This window comes from Leptonychotes weddellii, chromosome 9 (genome assembly GCF_054177405.1).
Source record: "Leptonychotes weddellii isolate Sample4059 chromosome 9, ASM5417740v2, whole genome shotgun sequence".
Classification (NCBI taxonomy): domain Eukaryota; kingdom Metazoa; phylum Chordata; class Mammalia; order Carnivora; family Phocidae; genus Leptonychotes; species Leptonychotes weddellii.
Window position 1 is genome coordinate 87,323,300 of NC_138377.1, and position 19,695 is coordinate 87,342,994.

At 49.5% G+C, this 19,695-nt stretch overlaps 1 protein-coding gene across 1 annotated transcript in view; it reads right to left on the reverse strand.

Moving 5' to 3' along the window:
• Positions 1 to 12,849: 12,849 nt before the first annotated feature.
• Positions 12,850 to 19,695, reverse strand: part of ALDH1A2 (aldehyde dehydrogenase 1 family member A2) — a 92,396-nt gene continuing 85,550 nt past the window's right edge. The window contains exon 13 of the mRNA XM_006744122.3: positions 12,850 to 14,652. Within this exon, the coding sequence (XP_006744185.1) occupies positions 14,580 to 14,652 (73 nt within the window). The 3' untranslated portion in view covers positions 12,850 to 14,579. The remainder of the gene's footprint in view (positions 14,653 to 19,695) is intronic.

A 19,695-nucleotide genomic window follows, 5' to 3' on the forward strand; every position in this document is an offset into this window, starting at 1 on the left:
TAAGCTTTGAGTCCCAGCTCCCCTCCTCTGTGATTTGGGGATAGTGAAGACACCGGCCTCACAGGGTCTTGGGGACTAAGTAAGAGAATATGTGAAAGTGCTCTGAAATGCAAATGTTAGTTGGGAGTGATTTATTTCCTTGGAGCAATGATTGCGGACAAGAAAATCACCATAATCACCGTTTGCCTCTGCCCTCAAGCGAAATATTCATGCCACTAGTTAGACTTTTACTGGAGCTGTACCTTTCCTAAGGAAGTCTGGTGATAAGTGTGTAAAGGAAGAGATGTTCACGTTTTACGGGCCCAGAAATGAAGCTGAGTCTGAGTGTTTTCATGCCTTGGAGAATTTGATTTTTGTATTATTAGAGCACTAAGTCTTAGGAACCAGTGTAAAACCCACTAGCTGTGTTGCTTGGACAAGCCATTGAATTTGTCTGGTCTTTCTTTCCTTATCTGTAGAATGACTGTAGGCTAAATATGGACCTTCCCAACTCCACTTTGGGATGATTTTTACTGACCCATTGTAGGGAGAAGGGTCATGGTCATGATAGGAAAAGCTACATTACTGACCCTTTCCCCACGTCAGGCTCTAAGTGCTTTACATCCGTTGGCTCATTTAGCCTCACAACAACCCTTGGCAAGTACTACTAGTATGTTTATATGGAGGATAAGGAAAACTAAGGCAAGAGAGGTTATATGACTTGGTAAATCCACACGGTGGAGCCGGGGTATGCACCCAGGCCATCTGGGTTCAGAGCCAGTAGTTTCAACCACACCCTATGCTGAGATAAATTAGATATACATTAAATTTGTACTCACTGAACTTCTCTGCTTAAACTAACCTATGAACGCATTCTTAAAAGAAATGGAAACTTTCCTGACAAAGCTAAAGTGCCTGGTGACAACCCCATTCCTATGCCAAGCCCCTCCCCAGAGGCAACCACGGATAGACATTTGGTGTGAACCTAATGTGCACCACGGACTTACGTGGAATGTTTATGTGTGTGTGTGTCTTAATCTACGTGGCATCAAGCTTCACATATTGTTCTCCCACAGCTCTCTTCACTTCACATTATGTTTAAAAACATATTGTTTTCCCTCTTCCTGGTACATGGAAAGGAGTCCGTAAGTGTAGTTTATTCTACAGTAGAGCTACACACAATTATTTTTAACCAGTATTGATCGTATCCTGCCATTGTGAGTCTGCATAGTCGTGATTACTAGTGAGAAAGAGGATCTTTTCATATACAAAGTGAAGTGGCCCTTTATATTTATTCTCCTGTGAATTACTTACTCATATCATTTGTCCAATTTTCAATTGGTTTGTCTTTTTCTTATTGATTTCTAGGAGCTCTTTACATATTCTGGATACTGATACTTAGTCTGTTACATATATTGCAAGTACTTTCTCCTAGTCTGCTGGAGGCATTTTTTAAAAATCCTATCTATTGAATGCTTACTATGTCCTAGGCTTTGACATGCATTGCCACTAATTCTTGTAATACTGCAAATTATGTGTTACTCTCTCCCTCAGTTTCAGAGTAGAATGACATGAGATGCAAAAGATAAGCATCTTGCCACAAGTCACACCTAAATAGCAGCACCAGGATTTGAAGTCTGCCTAAGTCCAGACCCAGTCTTACAACAGTTCTTGACTTGGTCTATTCAAACAGCTCCATGTGGCCAAATGCAAGGATTATTTTTTAAATATCGGGTCATGCTTATACAACAAATACAAACTTTTGAGTTCAACTAGTAAGTTCCCCTATTTTCCATTAATGTTATTTGGTGTGACGATTAGGCAAGCAGGCCCCAGAAGTAGAAATCCAGCCACAAATGCTTTGAAGACAGGAGCCAGGTCTTTTTCATGGCGCTCTGCCCGAGCCCGACGCAGTGCCTGGCTTGTGGAGGTGCTCGACAAGGTGAGAGGTTCTGACCGTAGCAGGCAGAATCCTACTTGCCTGGTGTGGCTGCCATGGAAGGACCTGTGCTCTTCAGTGTCCATGGGAACGTGCTTCCACCAGTGCATCCCCACCCTGGGCCCTGAATGGAGATCTGTGTGGGGAGATCCCACTTCCTTTCTGCTCACTGCTCCTCCTGAATTCCAGATGAGCAGCTGTCAGTCCACTTGCCAGCCTGGCATGCTTGGTAAGCCTTCATCAAAATCAGTGTCTTCGGCTCACAGAGCAAAGGGGAAGGAGACTGTGTTATTCAGTTTCTCTTTGAGAGCCCTTCTTCCAGAACATGACCCCTGCCCCCCCTTGCAAGGTCCGTTCGCATTTCAGAGAGTGGTGCAGCCAGCCATCGTTTTCATCGCTCTCATGGATTCCTGGTCACCTTCCCCTGCCTTTCCAAATCAGTCTCGAAGGCTCTGCAGGCACCTTCTGCTTTGCTTATATACACTTAGGATCTATTCTTGCTTGACGGACAGATGTGCTCCCCTTGAGGCTGATTCCAGGCACTCTGGGTTTTCTCTTCTTGCTTATATCTGCACCTTCCCCCACCCCCCACCCCACATGTCTGATATGTGGTAGGCTACATGATAAGTCATAACGGTCTCTCTCTTGCCCCTGCCCTATAGTCATCCTTCTAAAATCCTCTTTGGAAGCAGAGAGGTATTAAAAACACCAAAAACCCCAGATGTCACCGTCTCGGCAAAATCTCTCCCCAAACTCAGCTTAGCCCCTTGGCTCCTCCACCTTTTCACAGCAGCTTTTCTCCTTCCTGGTCCACCCAGCTGTTACCCCGTGACATTGGGGTGAGGGATTCATTTCCGTCTCCCACCTTAGACGGTCAGCCCCAAAGGATCAGCTCCCCTCACGCACTAAGTACTCCCAACGCCTAGCACACCGGCAGGGAGGGGTCCTCCTGCTGCAAGTATGAAGGAAGGACAGAAGGAAAAGGGAAGTCGGGGGAACGGGCTGGGTTCTGGGGAGAGGGAGCCTGCCTGTGGAGTCAGGGAGCAAGAGCCGATGGGTTAGTTGGGGCTGCTGGAGGAAGCAGCGGAGGGTGGGCAGGGGCGGTGGACATGTCGTGCGGCTGGGCAGAGGTTGGGGGGTGATGGTCTATCAACCCTACAGGTGCTTCGCCCCAGTGCCTGGAAGAACACTGGCCTCCGGGTCTTGCACTGCCATTCTTGCGAGACAGGATGGGCCAGGCCTCTCCCAGCGGGTAGAGCTGGGACGGGAGGCCAACCCTGCCGGGTGAGGCAGCGGGCCGAGGGCGGGGAGTCAGCACCCAGCCAGGAGCGGGGCCCAGGTGCCTGGCCTGCGAGTCAGGGCCCTCGGGCCTCGTGGGGCTGCCCGCGGGCTCCGGCGCAGGAACCATGACCCCGGGACGGCAGAGGAATTCTGTTTGCTCGCACACAAAGCCCTACTCAGGCCAGCTCCGTGGCAGGCCAACTGAATTGGATGCTGAGAAACAGGAAACAACCAAGCCATGAAGTAAACTGATCCGAGTGTTGAAAAGATAATTTGTCCAGAAACAGACCCCTGGTGAAGCTTCACTGTGTTATTTATTAGCTAAGGGCAGGAGTCTGTGCAAATGACGGTTGCTGGGACCATTACTGGGAGAGCTTGAAGGCCATTCCTGACTCAAATGTCAGCGACGAAGGCGCTTTCGTCTCTAGGATTTCCAGCTCCTTTTCTGGGAAGGTTTTTCAGATAAGAAATCAGTCCAGTTTGGGAAACCATCCCCATGCTTAAATTTGGGATGCCACAAAGGATAGGGAGAGGAGGGAAAGAGGCAGTACCCACAGCGGGGCTCGCATCTTCCTGGGCAGCCAGGAGAGGCAGGTCTTACTGGTCAAGCTTCCCTCTGGGGCAGCGTCGGGGTCCCCACAGTCATGCTCCCAGCGCCCCTGGAGCCCTGGCCGGGGGTTGGGTCTGAGCAAATCCCGGCCCGATTTCATGGCAGGGGAGAATTCAGCTCTCCCGTCCACAGGAGACGCACCGGAACCCTCCAGTCCCTGAAGGCAATCGCCGCCAGCAAGACAAGGACCCCAGCAGACACAGGCTGGGGCCTTCGGACACGCCAGGCAGAGGACTAAGAGCACCGTGTACCCGAGCCGCCCTATTGCTCCGTGAGGCGTGATGTTCTACCAGCCCTAGGTCTCAGCTCCCTCATCTGCAAGGATAAGGAGACTCTAGAGCAGACCCCCCACATGCCTGACTTGAGACCCGCTGCCCCACAAGCACCGGGGCTACACATTAACAGTGTCGATGGCATCTTTGGAGAGATACCGAGAAACCGGCAACAGGTCTGCTTCTGGAAAGAGGGCTGGGGACGGGACATTTAAACCTAACACAGGGAAACAGCTGTTGAGCAATAACTAAAACAATTCACATGAACCACACATCCAGATTTCCAGACTGAACCTCAGTCCAACTGAATCGAAATAGCCAGAGAGGAAACAACGGGGCAGTGATTTTAGCCAATTCTCCAAAGCAACCCTGATGCCAGGTTCAAGGACCCCTGTCCCTGAGGACGCCTCTTCTCTCCTCACCCACGACCTCTATGTTACAGATAAGAAAACTTAGCTCTGAAAGGGACAGGGATGGGGCCAAGTCATCCTGTTGCTTAGAAGCACAGCACAGCAAGTAAAACCAGGTCTCCAAACCATGACACCCTTGCCCTCACCCTGCTGCAGGCCCCCGTGTCTTTCCCCCCGATTCCACTTCTCTCCACAAGAAAGACTTTCCTCATCTCAGAGCCCTCACCCTCCAAACCATGCTTTCCTTAAGCTAATCTGGTAAACTGAGTGATGATGTGTTTAGTGGGTACTAATGGGCTAACGTGTTCTATTAAAAGACGCTGCTTGAACCCTTCTGGAAACATTTGCAATTAATGGCCATGTTTTACTTCTGTAAAGTAATATGGGGGATTCAGTGTAACAAGTTTCCAAAAATTCTATCCCAGGTGGCAGAGGAGAAAAAACATCGGACCAAAGTCCTGAAATCTGGGTTGTAAGGTTTACCGTGTGGAAGTCATTTCTCTTTTTTGGCTCATTTTCTGCATCTGTGAAATGAAGGTGTTAGACTGAATAATCTCAAAGGTCCCCTTTAACTCTTAAAATCCCATTACATAACCCTGTCTAAATCTTCCTTCTCTGGCAAAATCTGTATTTTCAACAACAAGCACCAGAAAATGCCATTGGCCCTTTGGAGAACGGTTCCCGGTGACACTGAATATTTTGCAGCTCTGAGCACCAGGAGCATGGTCTTAGCCATTTCAGGATCCGGTACGGTGGCAAAGGGGACCATTCAGTACAAATTCCATCTTCGTCACAAGAAAGAGGAAGAGCTTGGGGTCCACAAAAAGAAAATGAAAGCAAACAAAAATTAAAGAGGGAAGACAGTCTGCTTGCGTTGGAGGGGACCCAGCACAGGGAGCTGTTTGTTAGCACGAACATGCCTGGTCTCTAGTAATTTCTGCCCTTCCCGAGGGAGGAGAGCCAGGTCTGTGTCTGAGACAGGGATTGTCAAGGAGAAATGCTTTTTTTTTTTCATTCCCTTACAGTTCCCCCTCTAACAGCTGGGACAAGAGGCCTTAATCTAAGGCCTCTGCTAAAATGCAAGCATCCCAAGAGGTAAGCCTCACAGTCTCATCAGCCTTCTTACCCCTGAGTGCATATGGATTGATCAAATCTTTTCACGAACAGGATTTTTCCTTATTGTGGTAAAATATGCATGTCATGCAATGTGCCATGTTAACCATGTCTAAGTGAATCATTCTGGGGCATTAAGTATATTCCTTATTGTGTTATGAACACCACCATCCATCTTCAGAACATTTCATCCTTTCCAACTGAAACTTTGAACCCATTAAATAATAACTCCCATTTCCTCCTCCCCCACCCCCCAGCCACCCCCAATCTGCTCTCTTGTCTCTATGGATTTGACCATTCGAGATGTCTCATAGAAGTGGAACCGTGCAAGAACAAATGTCCTTTGGGGCCTTACTTCTATCACTTAGCATAATGTCCTTAATTTTCATCCACTTTGGAGCAGGTGTCAGAATTTCCTTCCTTTTTAAGGCTGGATAATATACCATTGGATGGAGAGACTACACCTGTGAACACGGGTGTACAAATATCTGTTCAAGTCCCTGCTACGACCAGATTTGTAAATAGGGGTGGGAGGACCGTACCTGGCAGGTTGGGGCACTGAGGACCAACTCTGTACTTCAGGGTTTTTCCCAGGCTTTCCATGGAGTGAGTCCTCCGCCATCGTCTCTTCAGATCTGTTCACACCTTGGCATCCACGGCCATGATGGAGGTCCATCTAACTGTGAGCACTCCCTAGTGGGTAGCTCTGTCCAACATGCCTAGACTCTCCTTCCTGACCACGGAGAGGCTGGCCCAGCCCAATTTGGTGGCTGTGGGGACCTCCCTGCCTCCTCAGCTGAGCACATGGATGTGTGACTCAAGCTCATGTTCAAGCACACCTTCCAAAGTCTTAATGACCTTCAAAATAGGAAAGAATTTAATTGGAGGGTATGGGAACTTCTCTCCTAGAGTAGCTTTAAAGGTTACCAAAACATTTCTGAACAATGTGTTGAATAGACAAGACTAAAATTGTGGTTTAGTTTCCTGAAAAGAATTCCTGACAAGCTAATTTGTTACAAAGTCCTTGATATCGCTGAGGGTAAGTGGAAAAAAAATAAAGGACAAGTGTTTCCAATATGTATGTGGCTTCGCGCACTAGTTTATTTGTTATCTTTGAGTGAGAAATGAAAAGAAAAAAAATACCCAAATCAGAATCCTGGGTCATCATGGCCCCTGGGATTGAGTGAGTTTCCAGGGTGGCTTTATTTTCCCTAAGTTTTTTAAGGTTATTGATTCTTCTTGTGGGCAGTTATAAGAACTGTTACTTCTTATAACTAGTTTGTAAGAATAACAGTTTCTTGTGGGAATGAAACGGAACAAACAGGCAGCCGAGAAAAGTGTTCTGGGCATTTTTCGGTTTTGTTCTCTGCAGTCTGTTAGGCTTAGCTGATTTTACCAAGGCCCCTGCTTGGGGGAAGGTTCTTGTTCTTAACATCTGGGCCAGAGCAGCCCCCAGTCCTCTGAAAGGGCCCAGGTGCAGAGTCACACTTTGTAGCTTTGGGGAGAGGTGATGCCTTCCCACAATGTTACTCTTCTGGAAGTGTTGCCATCACCTTCCTGAGAACCTTGGCTATAGTGTAAACGTTCAAACAGACAGGTGATTCCCTCCCCCGCACCTAGGCAAAAACCCCACCAGGTTCCTTGAGCTCAGTAGCAATCACAACCACAATAATATTGTTGTAACATAGCAAACCCTTACTCAGCAAAGTTGGCAAAAGCCTCTTCTAAGTTAATGTTTGCCTCCTTCACCAACTTGCCCTGACTTGCTACCTGTTCTTTTAAACAAATGGGAACCAGGACAACATCTTCTGTGTTAGGAAATCTCTAGATCTCAGTGACAGGGCAGGCGGAGCAGAACTGACCGGACACAGAACCGTGATTTTAAATGATTATATCCTGCCAACCTCCCCGCATTCACCAAAGCTCCTGGTTCCAATCCCACCACTTAAAGCTATCATAGTACCCGTGCCCTCCTGCCTGGCTTCTGCATGGGAACCCAAAGCCACGGACGCGCGAAACCAAACCCAAGGGACTGTGAAATTTACCATCTCTACGGGACTATAGCCCTCCTGAATACTGATTTGTTAGTTAATTTTTATTAATTGCTACCATTTTTTTGAGCTCTTACAACGGACATTATTAAGCATTTTACACACATTTTCTTATTCCACTCTCATGACAACGGTGTGAGGTCGGTGATTTTATTACCCCATTTTCCAGGTGAGGAAACTGAAGTTAACTCATTTTCCAAGGGCACACAGCTAGTGAGCAGTAGAATACTCTAGAATTCCCTTCCTTTGCCCATTGGAGAAGCTCTTTATGGTACTAGCTAACTGTTACTAACAGTTACCGAAGACAATTCCTGGAATCAGAGTGCGTCAGATCTGAATTTAAAAGAGTAGACATGTGGGGCGCCTGGGTGGCTCAGTTGGTTAAGCGACTGCCTTCGGCTCAGGTCATGATCCTGGAGTCCCGGGATCGAGTCCCGCATCGGGCTCCCTGCTAGGCGGGGAGTCTGCTTCGTCCTCTGACCCTATCCCCTCTCATGTGTTCTCTCTCTCTCAAATAAACAAATAAAATCTTTAAAAAAAAAAAAAAAAGAGTAGACATGTGATGGGTGGACACCCATACACACACACACCCCCGTGGTCCCCAGCCTTTGTCTGACAAGCTCCTGTCCCCACCTTCCCTTTGGCAGGCAGGGCATGGCCTTGCTTTTAGCACATAGAATTAAGGGCTGGGAGGGAGTGGACATGGCTGCAGGCTCTGGGAGTGTTTGCGGGCATTCTACCTCCCTTGGGGCCCCTAGGGAGCATGAGCTAATGGTACTAACAAGGGACATCTGGAATTTATCCAATTTTACTCAAATCCCATGTTGTTATGAATGAACCTAACTTGGGAAATGGAGACTGGGATCTCAGCTGTTCAACAAACAGCCCCTTCCCTTGAGTTTAGCCAAGTTATGGGGTCTTGTTCATTGCTACTTGGCTACCCTCTTGGGGATCTTTCAAAGTTCCCACTCTAGGTCACCAGTCAAGAGGAACTGGGAAACATCCTACACCATCCTTCCGTAAACTGGACATATCTGCTTAGAACTGGAAAGCGAGAGGTCTTCCTAGGGTCCTGGAATCACGGCGTTTGGCTCCCGATGGGGTAGGGACCGGAGGAGTCTCTGTTCCTTGCAGCTCGGGAGTGTTTGGGGTTGGAATATTTTTTACACTGCTCAGAATATAAAATATGAAGCCTGCTGCACATCTCTGAAAACAGACTGGGGAAAACACACTGGAAAAGAGATGAGGCAACTCAAGCCCACCTGATAAGTAATGTCTATTTCATGAGAAGGAGAGGAAGGACCGGGACCTGCTCTTGAGGAACAAACCCAAAAAGCAAGGCTCAAGGACCTTGAAACCATTAAGAGGAGCTCCTGCTCCAGCAGGGAGGGGGCCCAGGCCAGGCTGGTTTCAGGTTCCTCCTTGCTACATAGATAAATGGCCAAAGGAAACATTATCTAAGCAGTTTCACATCAAAGGCTACATGGCAAGCTGATCTTCCTTTTAATCTGACCAATAACCAAGTGAGAATGAGACAATGCGTGTTTAGGAAGAGGGCTCATGCGGTTCTGGAGTGGACTTTCCCATGCTCTCGTTCCCAGCCGTCTCCACCGAGGAGCAGTTGTGTAAGACACTCGGGGCGGCGCCGAGCCCGCGGGCCTCGTAATCACCCCACGTGGGCTCTGAACAAAGCGTTGAACCCACAGGACCGAAACGGGGGGAACGGTCGGAGCTGCAGTCATCGCTTGCCCCTAGCTGGCTCGAGGGATGCACCTGTGGCCCGCCTCCAGGCCAGGAGTCCCATCTGAGAGAGTCAGGGTCCAAATGATGGCCTCAAAGCTGGGTGAGAAATGACAGATTCTGGGGTCCTAGGAACTGATCGGCAAAGCAGTGGAGTCACCCTGTGATGACTTTTTGCAGTTCAGAGCTGTGTGTGCGGCATGACATCTTGGAGCACCTGAAGAAATAGATCATCCACGAGGTTTTCATCCCCACACCGCATTGCAAGGTAGGCAGGGCAGGCATGATCATCCCGATCCCACAGAAGAAGGGGAGGCCCCCCGAAGTGACGTGACCTACCCAAAGACACACACCTCGTAAAGGCACTCCAAGTGAGCAGTGCTCATCCCTTCCTGGACCCTCTGGGGCAATGTGCTTTTCACTCTTTCCACACTGCTGGTCAGCTGTGTCTCTGAGCCGAGCTGTCACTCTGGATGACCACCCCGAGGATGTGGGAGAGGGTCTACAGGACCCTTCCATCAGCTGGATGTGTGTGCCCGGCAAGGAGTTACAGTGAGAGCAAAGCATGGGGTCCCCCCGCAGGGAGCAACGGCCTTGGCCCGCGAGCTTCCCCAGGGCAGGAGCCGTGCCCGGCCTGCTTTGAGCTCCTGCATCCATGCCAGCGCCTGGCGTCAGAAACATTGCTGGAGGGAGGGAAAGGAAGAGAAGGGGACAGAGGAGGAGGGTGGTTTCTTAGGGTCACTGGTCAGCGGTGCCGGCTCTTCCCTGACCGGCTGACGGCGACCCCCGAGAACAGTGCCAGGACTTCGTGGAATGTGTATTTTCCAGCCTCGTTGGGCTGCATTCATTAGCTTCCCACCTTTGTTTTCTTCTTTTCTCGTCCCGTTTTTAAATTCATGTGATGCTGCTGCTGTTTCTATTATTCCTGTTATAGTTTAAGCATTGTGATTGACTTTAAATATTTTGGGGGATGTTAGTCAACAACAACAATAAAAAAAACAAGCTAGAAAAACTAAGAAGTGACTGTATAAGTACATGTAACTGGCAGTGAGCCTTTCCATTCTGCCCCCGCAGAGAATGCAGTCAGTATGGCAGTAAAAGGGCCTGGAGATTTTCCCCAGCAGTCCTGCTACCCCTCCTCTCTGCACCTTCCCCAATTCTACCCACATTTTGACGCTTATTCCGAGGCCAGTGTCCTCCTGCTTCACCTCCCCCAGCTAATCCAGCTCGAGTTTCTTCTAACTTAAGACAGGGAGCTCACATCCTCTCTTTCCATGGGGCTCTGGAAATTCAAAATCCCCTAATGCAGGGCTCCTCAAACCATCCCCATCCTTTCAGCCTCTTGGCTGCCTGTCCTTCTTGAGCTCTCTGCCCTGGGTTTCTGGGGTGTACCTCTGACAGGGTTTTCTCCCAGTTCTCTGCCTACCGCCTTCATTTCTTTCACTCAGCTCCTCCTCCTCCTTGGCCCAGGTTTTGTTTTTATTCTTGTGTTCTCTGTACAGACAACCATCACTCTTACGGTCGTGTCCCAGTCCAGTCACCCGAGCCAGGTTCCAATCTCTTACCTCCAGCTGCCTGCGGGTCTGTCCAGATATCCCTTCATCACCCCCAGAATTACATGTCCAAAGCTGGACATCAAGATCTCTCCCTAAAACTCTATTCCCTGTGTTCAGCTTCTTGGTTCTACTTCTGTGGCCATGGCATTGCCATTTCCTTCTCAGCCAGGCTTGAAAACATAGTCATTTACTTTTTATTCTTTCATATTCACTCACCGAGTTCTGGTGATGTCCCCACTGATTTGGTTCCCTCCTCTCCATCCCGTGACCATGCCAGGATCACCCCAAACTCATCCCATCATCAGTCTGCTTCTCCTGCCATCCATTCTGCTCCCAGAATGGTAAGCTCTAAACGCTGCCTCGTCATTCTCCCGTCCCCAAACCACTGGGGACCCCCCCTCCCATTTTCTATTTCAGTACCAGGGATCTCTGGCTGACCCCCAGGACCATCGGCACTCTGAACACTCGCTGGCATGCGGTGCCTGTCCCATCTCATGATCACATGACCGAGCCCTGCCTTACCTCCAGGCCCCTGCAGATTACCGTCTCCCCGGAGTGCCTGCTTCCTGCTCCCTTGCCTATTGGAATTACATGCCATCCTCAAGCCCAAATCAAAACCCATCTCCTCTGCTAGCTTCTCAGACTGTCCTCTTTTCTTGGGCATCTTCCTGTTTTGTTGTGCAGTCCAGTGTATTCACGGTTTCTTTCTGTTCCTTAGTCCCTACATTGTAATATTCTTGCCCTTTATTATCTAAAAGGTAGTGAAAAAGCATGAGATCACCAATATGAAGGCACTGAGCAAGTTTTGGAGGAAAAGGTATAATGGAAATCTCAGGTGTTAACAGTGAGAAAAAAGACCGCAAATATATGGTGCTGATGGCAAATGACGGAGTGTCTGTTAGTTTCATTAGTGACATTTGCAATGCTGTCATTTGCCTTTATGTTGGTACCATAAGGGATGAGGTTTGAGGGACTTTGTGCTTTAAAGAACCATCAAATTATATCTTATTCTGGATTCCTGTTATCTGTAAGCTCTATAATGCCACCTGCCAGAGGACTTTCCATGATTACTCTATGCCCATCTCATTCTCGTTTTCTTCCCGATGGCTCAAGGTAATGGACATGAGATAGAATCACAGGGAGCCCACATCTTCAATTTCAGAGTACATCCCAGCGCCCAGGGACCCCGCGCCTAAGGCTCAATTTGTTCCTCCGAGGGACGAGGTATCAGCAGTCAGAGAGCAACACGTCCCGCCCCGAGTCTGATTCTCTTTGTGGCCAACTCAACAGTTTTTGTTTTGTCTCACTGGACCAGGACTCGGGTGGAGACTCCAAGCATTGAAGGAGGGGATGTACGGGTCTGGAGGGGGGGGAACCTCTCCCCAGAAGCTCAACTCTGAGAACGTGGAGAGAGCAAACAAGCTCTGGCTGGTAATACAGTCACCACTTACAGCTTCCTTTTTGCAGTTGCGAAAATAATGCATCAGGTTGTCAGCTTTTGACTTCATCTCACCACGGTAAATAAAAATAAAGCTACTGCCAAGTGCCATCAGCGATGTGGGCTCTATCATGTAGCCCACGACTCTGAGGACAAGGCCCTCAAGACTCCTTCACGTTTTAGCTTTCAGGGAGGCAATTTTGAATTAAAACAGTCGTTCCAAAGATTTCATCCATGATTCTACTTGTTGGCCGTGTAAAACAGTATGTGTACACAAAGTTTAAATAGTGTCAGAAAACAAGGGGGTTGCTTACTGCATTCTGTAAAAATACTCTCCCAGACTCCTGCTCAGTAACCAGAGAAAACAACACAGCTGAAAAACCCAGCAGCTGAGAGAAGGACCCAAGTGTACTCAGTATGACGCGAAGATTTGTAAACACAGCCACATAATCCCAAGGAGTACACAATATAAATGCTTTATTGCTAGCACAGAGGTTTCTTTTTAAGTAAATTAAAAGACATAAATCTTCATTTTCACATTCTATATTGCAGTTGAAAGGTAAACTAGCTGGTTAATGGGTATGTTCACTTGGACACACGCTAGAAGAGGAGAGCATGACATTCACATGGAAGAACTCAGAAGCGTGGCGTCTCTCGAGGCATCGGGCCCCTGAATGCACTGTCGTTCGTAAATAACAGCAAACGGAGATTTCTTTTAAACATCATGAATAGACGAGACTCATAAATAGAAAACCGGTGTGGTTAGAAAGCAGAAACCCATTACATACAGAAGGCTACCTACGTGTTGCCCATATTCCATGTACTTCTAGGTTATGTTTGGTACTTTTAGATAAATGATCTTCATCTAGGTTACAGACTGGATTGGATTCAGCAACTGGAAAAAGGGAAGGAGCAAAGGAAGCCGACACTGTCCGTCAGCTGGTGGATGCGCTGGAAAGCAGGAGAGGAAGTGTGTGGCTGGGGGAAAGGGAGAGGGGCTGCTTTGTGCCTCCCCCTCGGGAGGCCCGTCGGGAAAACCATGTGTGGACGAGCCACTGGGCATGGCGGGCTGGGAATGGAAACGGAACCTCCAGGCTTGGCCGGATTTTCCAAGGTTACTGCCAGTGCATTTAGGGCATGAGAGGCCACAGCAACACCCAGAGCACTGGGAGGAGCGGGGTTGGTGCAGGGGGCCTGGGGAGCAGAAGCAGCTTTGGAGTCCAGTTGCAGAGATAATTCACTTCCTAAGAATTGTCGGCCAGCAGGGAAATGAACTTCTTTCTGCAGGCCCCCAGCACTACCCGGTACCAAATTCTTGAGCCGACTCAATTCATTTTAGGGTTGATTGTTAAGAGCAGCTTTGGAAAAAGATCTTATCAGTCAATGAAAAACAACTGCCCCCTCCCCCGCCTTATTCCAGAATCACCCAGAAGGAAGTAAACACACACGCACACCCACACACCCTAAAACCAAGCGGCAAGCTCAGAAGCTGTGAACTACATGTGATCATCTCTGGATCTGCATCTTCCTGATCTTTCACTTGTGTCTTTTATGGATGTATGAAAGCCGGACTGGGTCAGGAACATCCGAGTTCTTAGTTCTCGTTACATCTGCAGTGTACCAGCTCCTGGCAGTTTCGGTCTGGTCTGGCTCTAACTAAAACCATTTCATGTTTCGCTTTGAAGAAGTGGATAACATGAAATGGTAATTTGGCTGCAAAACCTTGGAAAATTGTTCCCGGCCCAAACATCTGCCCCAAATGAGCTCAGCTGAGATCTCCTTGGAGGGGTGGGAGGGGTGGGGGGGAAGTGAGCAGAGAGAGCCTGGAAGGGGGAAAATGGAGACAATGGAAAGACGACCTTTCCTCAGGAGGAAAGTTCCTTGTGACGAAAGGCATCAGCCCATCACTCCGGAAAGAGAGACTGCGTGTACCCGGCAGTGACTTCTCCTGCCTTCAGCCCACTTTCCCCAATATTTGGTATCGTTAAGGTGATCCCTTACAGAGTGCCAGGAAACCGTGCCCACGTGGTCTGCTTTCGTTATGCAGTGACTGGCCTGGCCTACATGTCATTATTTAAATCTTTAAATAAGGACTGGGTATGGACTTTGGATTCCTGAGAGCCGGGCCCCCCAGGGAGAGCAGAGAGGGAGGGTCCTGTGGGCTGGCCTCCACCTTCCTCCTTGGCCTTCTTAGGAGTTCTTCTGAGGGATCTTTACTGTCACCGTCTTCACCTCGGAGTACTCTCGCAAGCCGAATTCCCCCCTGAAAGGCAGAAATAGGCTGTGTCAGACACCCAAGGCCTGGGCAGCCTGGTGTGAGTGATGGCAAGAGTCCCGAGAAGGGGCCGTTTAGCACCTGCTAACAGTAGGCCCTGGGGTTTCCATGTAGAAATGTCCAATGAGCGGACAGCCCAGCCCTCCTCTGAGGAGCAGAGGGGGCTGTCCTGTCACGAGCAGTGACCGTTTCTTAAAGGCAAAGGCCGATCCGTCTTCCCAGTATGGCCCAGGAAGGGGCAGCATTCCCAACTACTCAGAGAAACAGGCATGCGTGTTAGCCTGGGCCAGCGGTCGCACAGACCCTGGACCATGCCCCTGGGTGGGCACCGCAGACAGCAGCAGGCCCGGGCCCTTACCGCCGTGTCTCTACCACGGACAGCAATGGCTCTGGAGGACAATGGTGTGCTTTCCTCCTGCCACCTGCCACCCCGATGTGTCTGTGTTCTAGTCGCTCTCCTAGACACCTAGTCCACTTTAGCTGAAAGAAAAGCCTGAGATTTCTAGGCTGGGATCCCCTGGATGTTCTAAATTCTTTTCCACTGGTCCTTAGACTTAACAAATGGAAGCGGGGACCCAAAGGCCTGGGCAGGGAAGAGCATGGATCACCAGCAATGCTTTAAAGACAATCCTGACACGTGCTGCCCACAGCCCCACAGAGTCAGAGGAAAGAGGGAGGAAATCCAAGTACCTGACTTCAAAGGAAGTGGCAGTAAGGTGGCCCCCCAAGACTCTGGGTAAACGTTTATGGGGTGGGAGCTGGGTCCCCTGCCTCTGCGGGGGCCAGGGGACGCTGCCCTTCCCGGCCCCCTGGTCCCGCTGCGCCGGGCTCCAGCCACTGCCCTCAGGGGGCCGGGGTTCGGCCCAGCCGGCGGCTGCCGTGCTCCCTTCCTTCCCCTCTGTGTCGTCTCTCCTCAGTTCACCTCATTTCCATCACCTTTTTTTACCTTTCCTTTATTTCATTGTAAAGTCAAGCATGTTCTCCTAATTTTCTCTTTTAAAAATTGAACTTTTCTCCCCCTCTATTCTTTTTAAAGTCACTGGCCCGTGAGGCTTTCCCTGGCTCTCTCAAGGGGAGGAGCTCCTCCCTCCTCTGTGTTCACAGAGCACCTGGTGCGCCGACCACCACAGAGCTGTCACCTGTCCCCAGGACAGAGGCCGTCTCCCCCTGCAGACCTGTAGCTGACTGTTCCTGCTTCCTGCCGGCCACCGAACCTGGTGTAGAGCCCACGGCTTCAGGCTCGGACGGCACTTGCGGAAGGGAGGGACAGAGGGAGGGCTTTTTCCCATCCCCCCTTCCCCAGTTCCACCCAGTGGATATACCACCTCTGCCAGGAGAAAATAAAAGAACACTTAGAGATTTATTTGAATAAGAAAATATTAATAAAAAAGTCACATATGGGGTGCCTGGGTGGCACAGTCGGTTAAGCAACCAACTCTTGGTTCGGGTAGGGTCGTGATCTCAGGGTCGTGAGCTCGAGCCCCGTGTCGGGCTCTACACTCAGTGTGGAGTCTGCTTGGGAATCCTTCTCCCTCTCCCCCTTCCCCAATCTCTCTAAAAAGAAATAAATCTTTAAAAAAGATCCCAGTCATGTATAAAAGATACGATGTTACAGTGACTGGGCTTTACAATAAAGACCTGCTGTAAGGGATTCATGCGGCTTCCTTCCAGGAACCCCGTGCCCTGCACAAGGCTCCAATTATTTTGCCAGCAGCAACTCTGAGCACCCAAGTCACCTGAGTTGTCATGCCCATGCCCTCCCCGCCAGGACATCAGAGGCAGCCAGGGAGAGAAGGGCATGTGTGCTGTTCTCTTATCTGTGTTGCCCATCTTGCTTACGGGAATGAGAATCAATTTGGGACTGTCCCACTCAGTATGAGGTCCCCTCATTAGCTCCTTCCAGGCCCTGAGTCTTTATTACCAGCTCAGCTCTGTCTCCTTCTCGACTTCTTCCTGCCCTTGGGCAATTCTGAAAGTGTCTCTTCATCACAGACATCATCTGCCTCCTGTTTGAAGTGAGGTTACTCCCTTCTTGTTTCCTGGCTTGCGCACGCACATGGGGCAGACCCTGCACCGTCTTCTCCCACTCAGATCTCTAAGTCTGTTGTGAGAAGCAGAAGGAAGCCTACAGAGTCAGAAGCGTGGTGGTATGGTTGCTTTTGAGTGTGATGATTGGTTCCTGTAATCTTTGGGCACACAATGCGATGGAAAATCATCCTGGGCTGGAGGAGCTCCTCCCCTGTGTCTCGGGCAGCCATCTGCCACCCTGGTCCGCACACAGCCTGCTCCGACAATGAGGAGTGGCCTCGAATCTGTCATAAAAACAACCCTGGAGCTGGGGGTCAGCAGGCAGGCATGCCCACTCAGCTCTGCCATTAACTGGCTCTAAGACTAGGCAAGCCACCCCATCCTCCTGGTGCCCGGGCATCTCTCAGGCATCAGGAAACGTAAGGATCGTCCTTGGAGCTTGCTTACATTGTGGATTCCTGACCATCCCCACCGAAGACTCTGTCCCGGTAGGTCTGGGGAGGAGCCCAGGAGACTGTGATGTAGGTGGTTGTTTGGGCCACCCTTTGAGAAGCGCTGCTGGAAAGTCTCTGAGGGCCCCACGTTTAGATTCTTCTGCTATTTCACCATCTCATTCTGGGGGCTTTCTCTCCAATCTAACTTAATCCAGTTAAATCCCACAGTTACGGGAGAACTGCACTATGGTGCAAACGTAGACACGCCGCTCCCGCTGCACCCCGATCTCTCTGCAGAGCTCCACGGTGCGTCCGGGCAGAGGCACACTCAGACGCCTGTGTTCCTGCTTCTGAGCCAGACTGGGTTATATTCCCTACCACGAACCAAACCTGGCACCCCACGGGCAAGTAAGATGTTAGATTTGGGTGCCTCTCAGCCGGTCACTGTAGAAAATCACTCATAAAACAAAGAGGGATTTCCATGTAGGATGTATACTTCCCTGCTCTTTTCTTTGCCTTACACAGCAACATTTCGCAGAGCAGGGTTTCCAGACCACCTGCGCCGAATCATTCCAGAAGCCTGTTATCAATGCAGAACCTCAGCTTTACTAAAGCCAAATCTCTGAGAGTGGGTCGCCAGACAGGCATGCTTGGCAAGCCCTTCTCCCAGACCACAGGTGACTTTCTGTGCACAGGCATGCTCTGCACCTACATATGAGCACACATGCATGCATGCATGTGCATGCGAACTTGGGAAGCCCTTATTATCCTAATAATGCTTCTCATCTTCAAAGCCGATGTCCTTAGTTTTTAAAATGCTGAGGTTCACAGCTTTCTTTCCATGTGCTCAGTTTGTGACATGTATTTTATAGCTTGTCTCAGGGAAGCTTAAATGAGGAGTAAGGGAGGGGTCAGGAGGAATGAAACCGGGAACTGGCTGCAGGGCAGGTCTGAGCCGCCCCCCTCTCTGACCCTGGGAATCAGAGGCCAGCCCATCGGGGAACCTGTAGAGGGCAGCCCTCTACAGCGCTCTGTGGGGGGGAGAACTCCGGTGCTCCCACAGTCCGCCTTGGAGCTTGTTTCCAGAAAGTGCTACTTCTCCGTGCCTCTGAGAGGTGGGAAAAGGGGTGCCAGGGACCAGAGCCACATGGGGTTTGCAAGGCCAGGAGATAAACAGTACTGTCCAGAGGAGGGTAAGGGGAGTTTCTGGGATTGCAGTAAGTAGGAAGGAAGAGTGGGGGACCAGGATAGAGTAGGTTCTTTTATTTGAAGCCTTTGCGACCACTCTAGGTCATTTAAGGAAGAAAAAACATGTTTGGGGAGCAAGTAGGGACTAAGAATCATATAATCTAGACAAGATGAAGTGAGTCTCATCAAAGAGCACTGTTCCCTAATTATTTTTTAACTGCACTGCAAAGGCCAAATCACTACAGCACCGAGACAAGTCGAGAAAGGCTGCTTTTCAGTCTCTTGGGCTACTGTTCTCTGTGTGGTTCTGACACAGCCAAACTGTCTCCTGGCAAGTTCGTCTCTTTGTCTTTCCAGGCAAGGGGAAGGTTTCTAATGGGAATAGACTGGACCTGGACAATGTCACAAGCCCGAATCCTGTCCGTGCTGAGGGTCCAGGACAAGTCTGGGACAAGCTCCATCAACCGGCGATTATTTATTGTATTTTATGCCCGTGATTCACCCTCTTAATGATCTGTAACAAAACAGTCGGCGTGAGAAGCATTCCCAGAGCCAGGGATCGTCCCAACATTTCAGAGACCAAGAAGGCACAAACACAGAAGCGGGACACGGAGTATCAAGTTACATGCATACTGAGAAGTGGGAGCAGAAAGTGAAGGTCATATGCAAGTTAGGAGGAGATAGCTGGAGTACACGAGGACTTTGTAAAAGCTGAAAAAATACTGATAACAGAGCAAAGAGGATCCAGACTGCTTCTGTATCCTCTGGTTTACTTGCTGTAAGGCAAGTGGGAAGCACTGAAGGCCAGAAGCAAGACTCAAGCAAGAGCGATTTCTCCCAGCATTCCCAGGGACAGAACAGAAGTTGATGATGTGAGCTGAAATTCGGGAAAACATTCTGCCACACTTCCAAAGTAAGACATTTATTAGGAAAAAGAAGGATCACCTACATAACACTCATCTACTTGACCACTAGTGACGATATCAGCTAACATTTCTGGAGGCTTGCCAGACACTGCTGGATATCTGGAACACTGAATCCTACCATTTAATCCTCACGGCAACTTCTGGGGTAGGTACTATAATTATTCCCATTTTAGAGATGAGGAAACAGAGGCTTAGTGAGATAAAGTAATTTGTCCAAGGTTGCATAGGTATTAAGTGGCAGGGCCAGGATACGTATCTGAAGCCATGTGATTCTAGAAACTCTGCTCTTAGCCTCACCACTATGCTTAACTTTCAGTTTAATGGCTAAGAGCCTAGAAATTACCAGCTGAAGTATCCGAAGCATGTAAATCTTCTGCACTGGTCTTACGGGTTCACTCTACTTTGTCCCCAACACCGTACTTGTTTCTCCCACAACTGCCGCTACTCACTCTTCC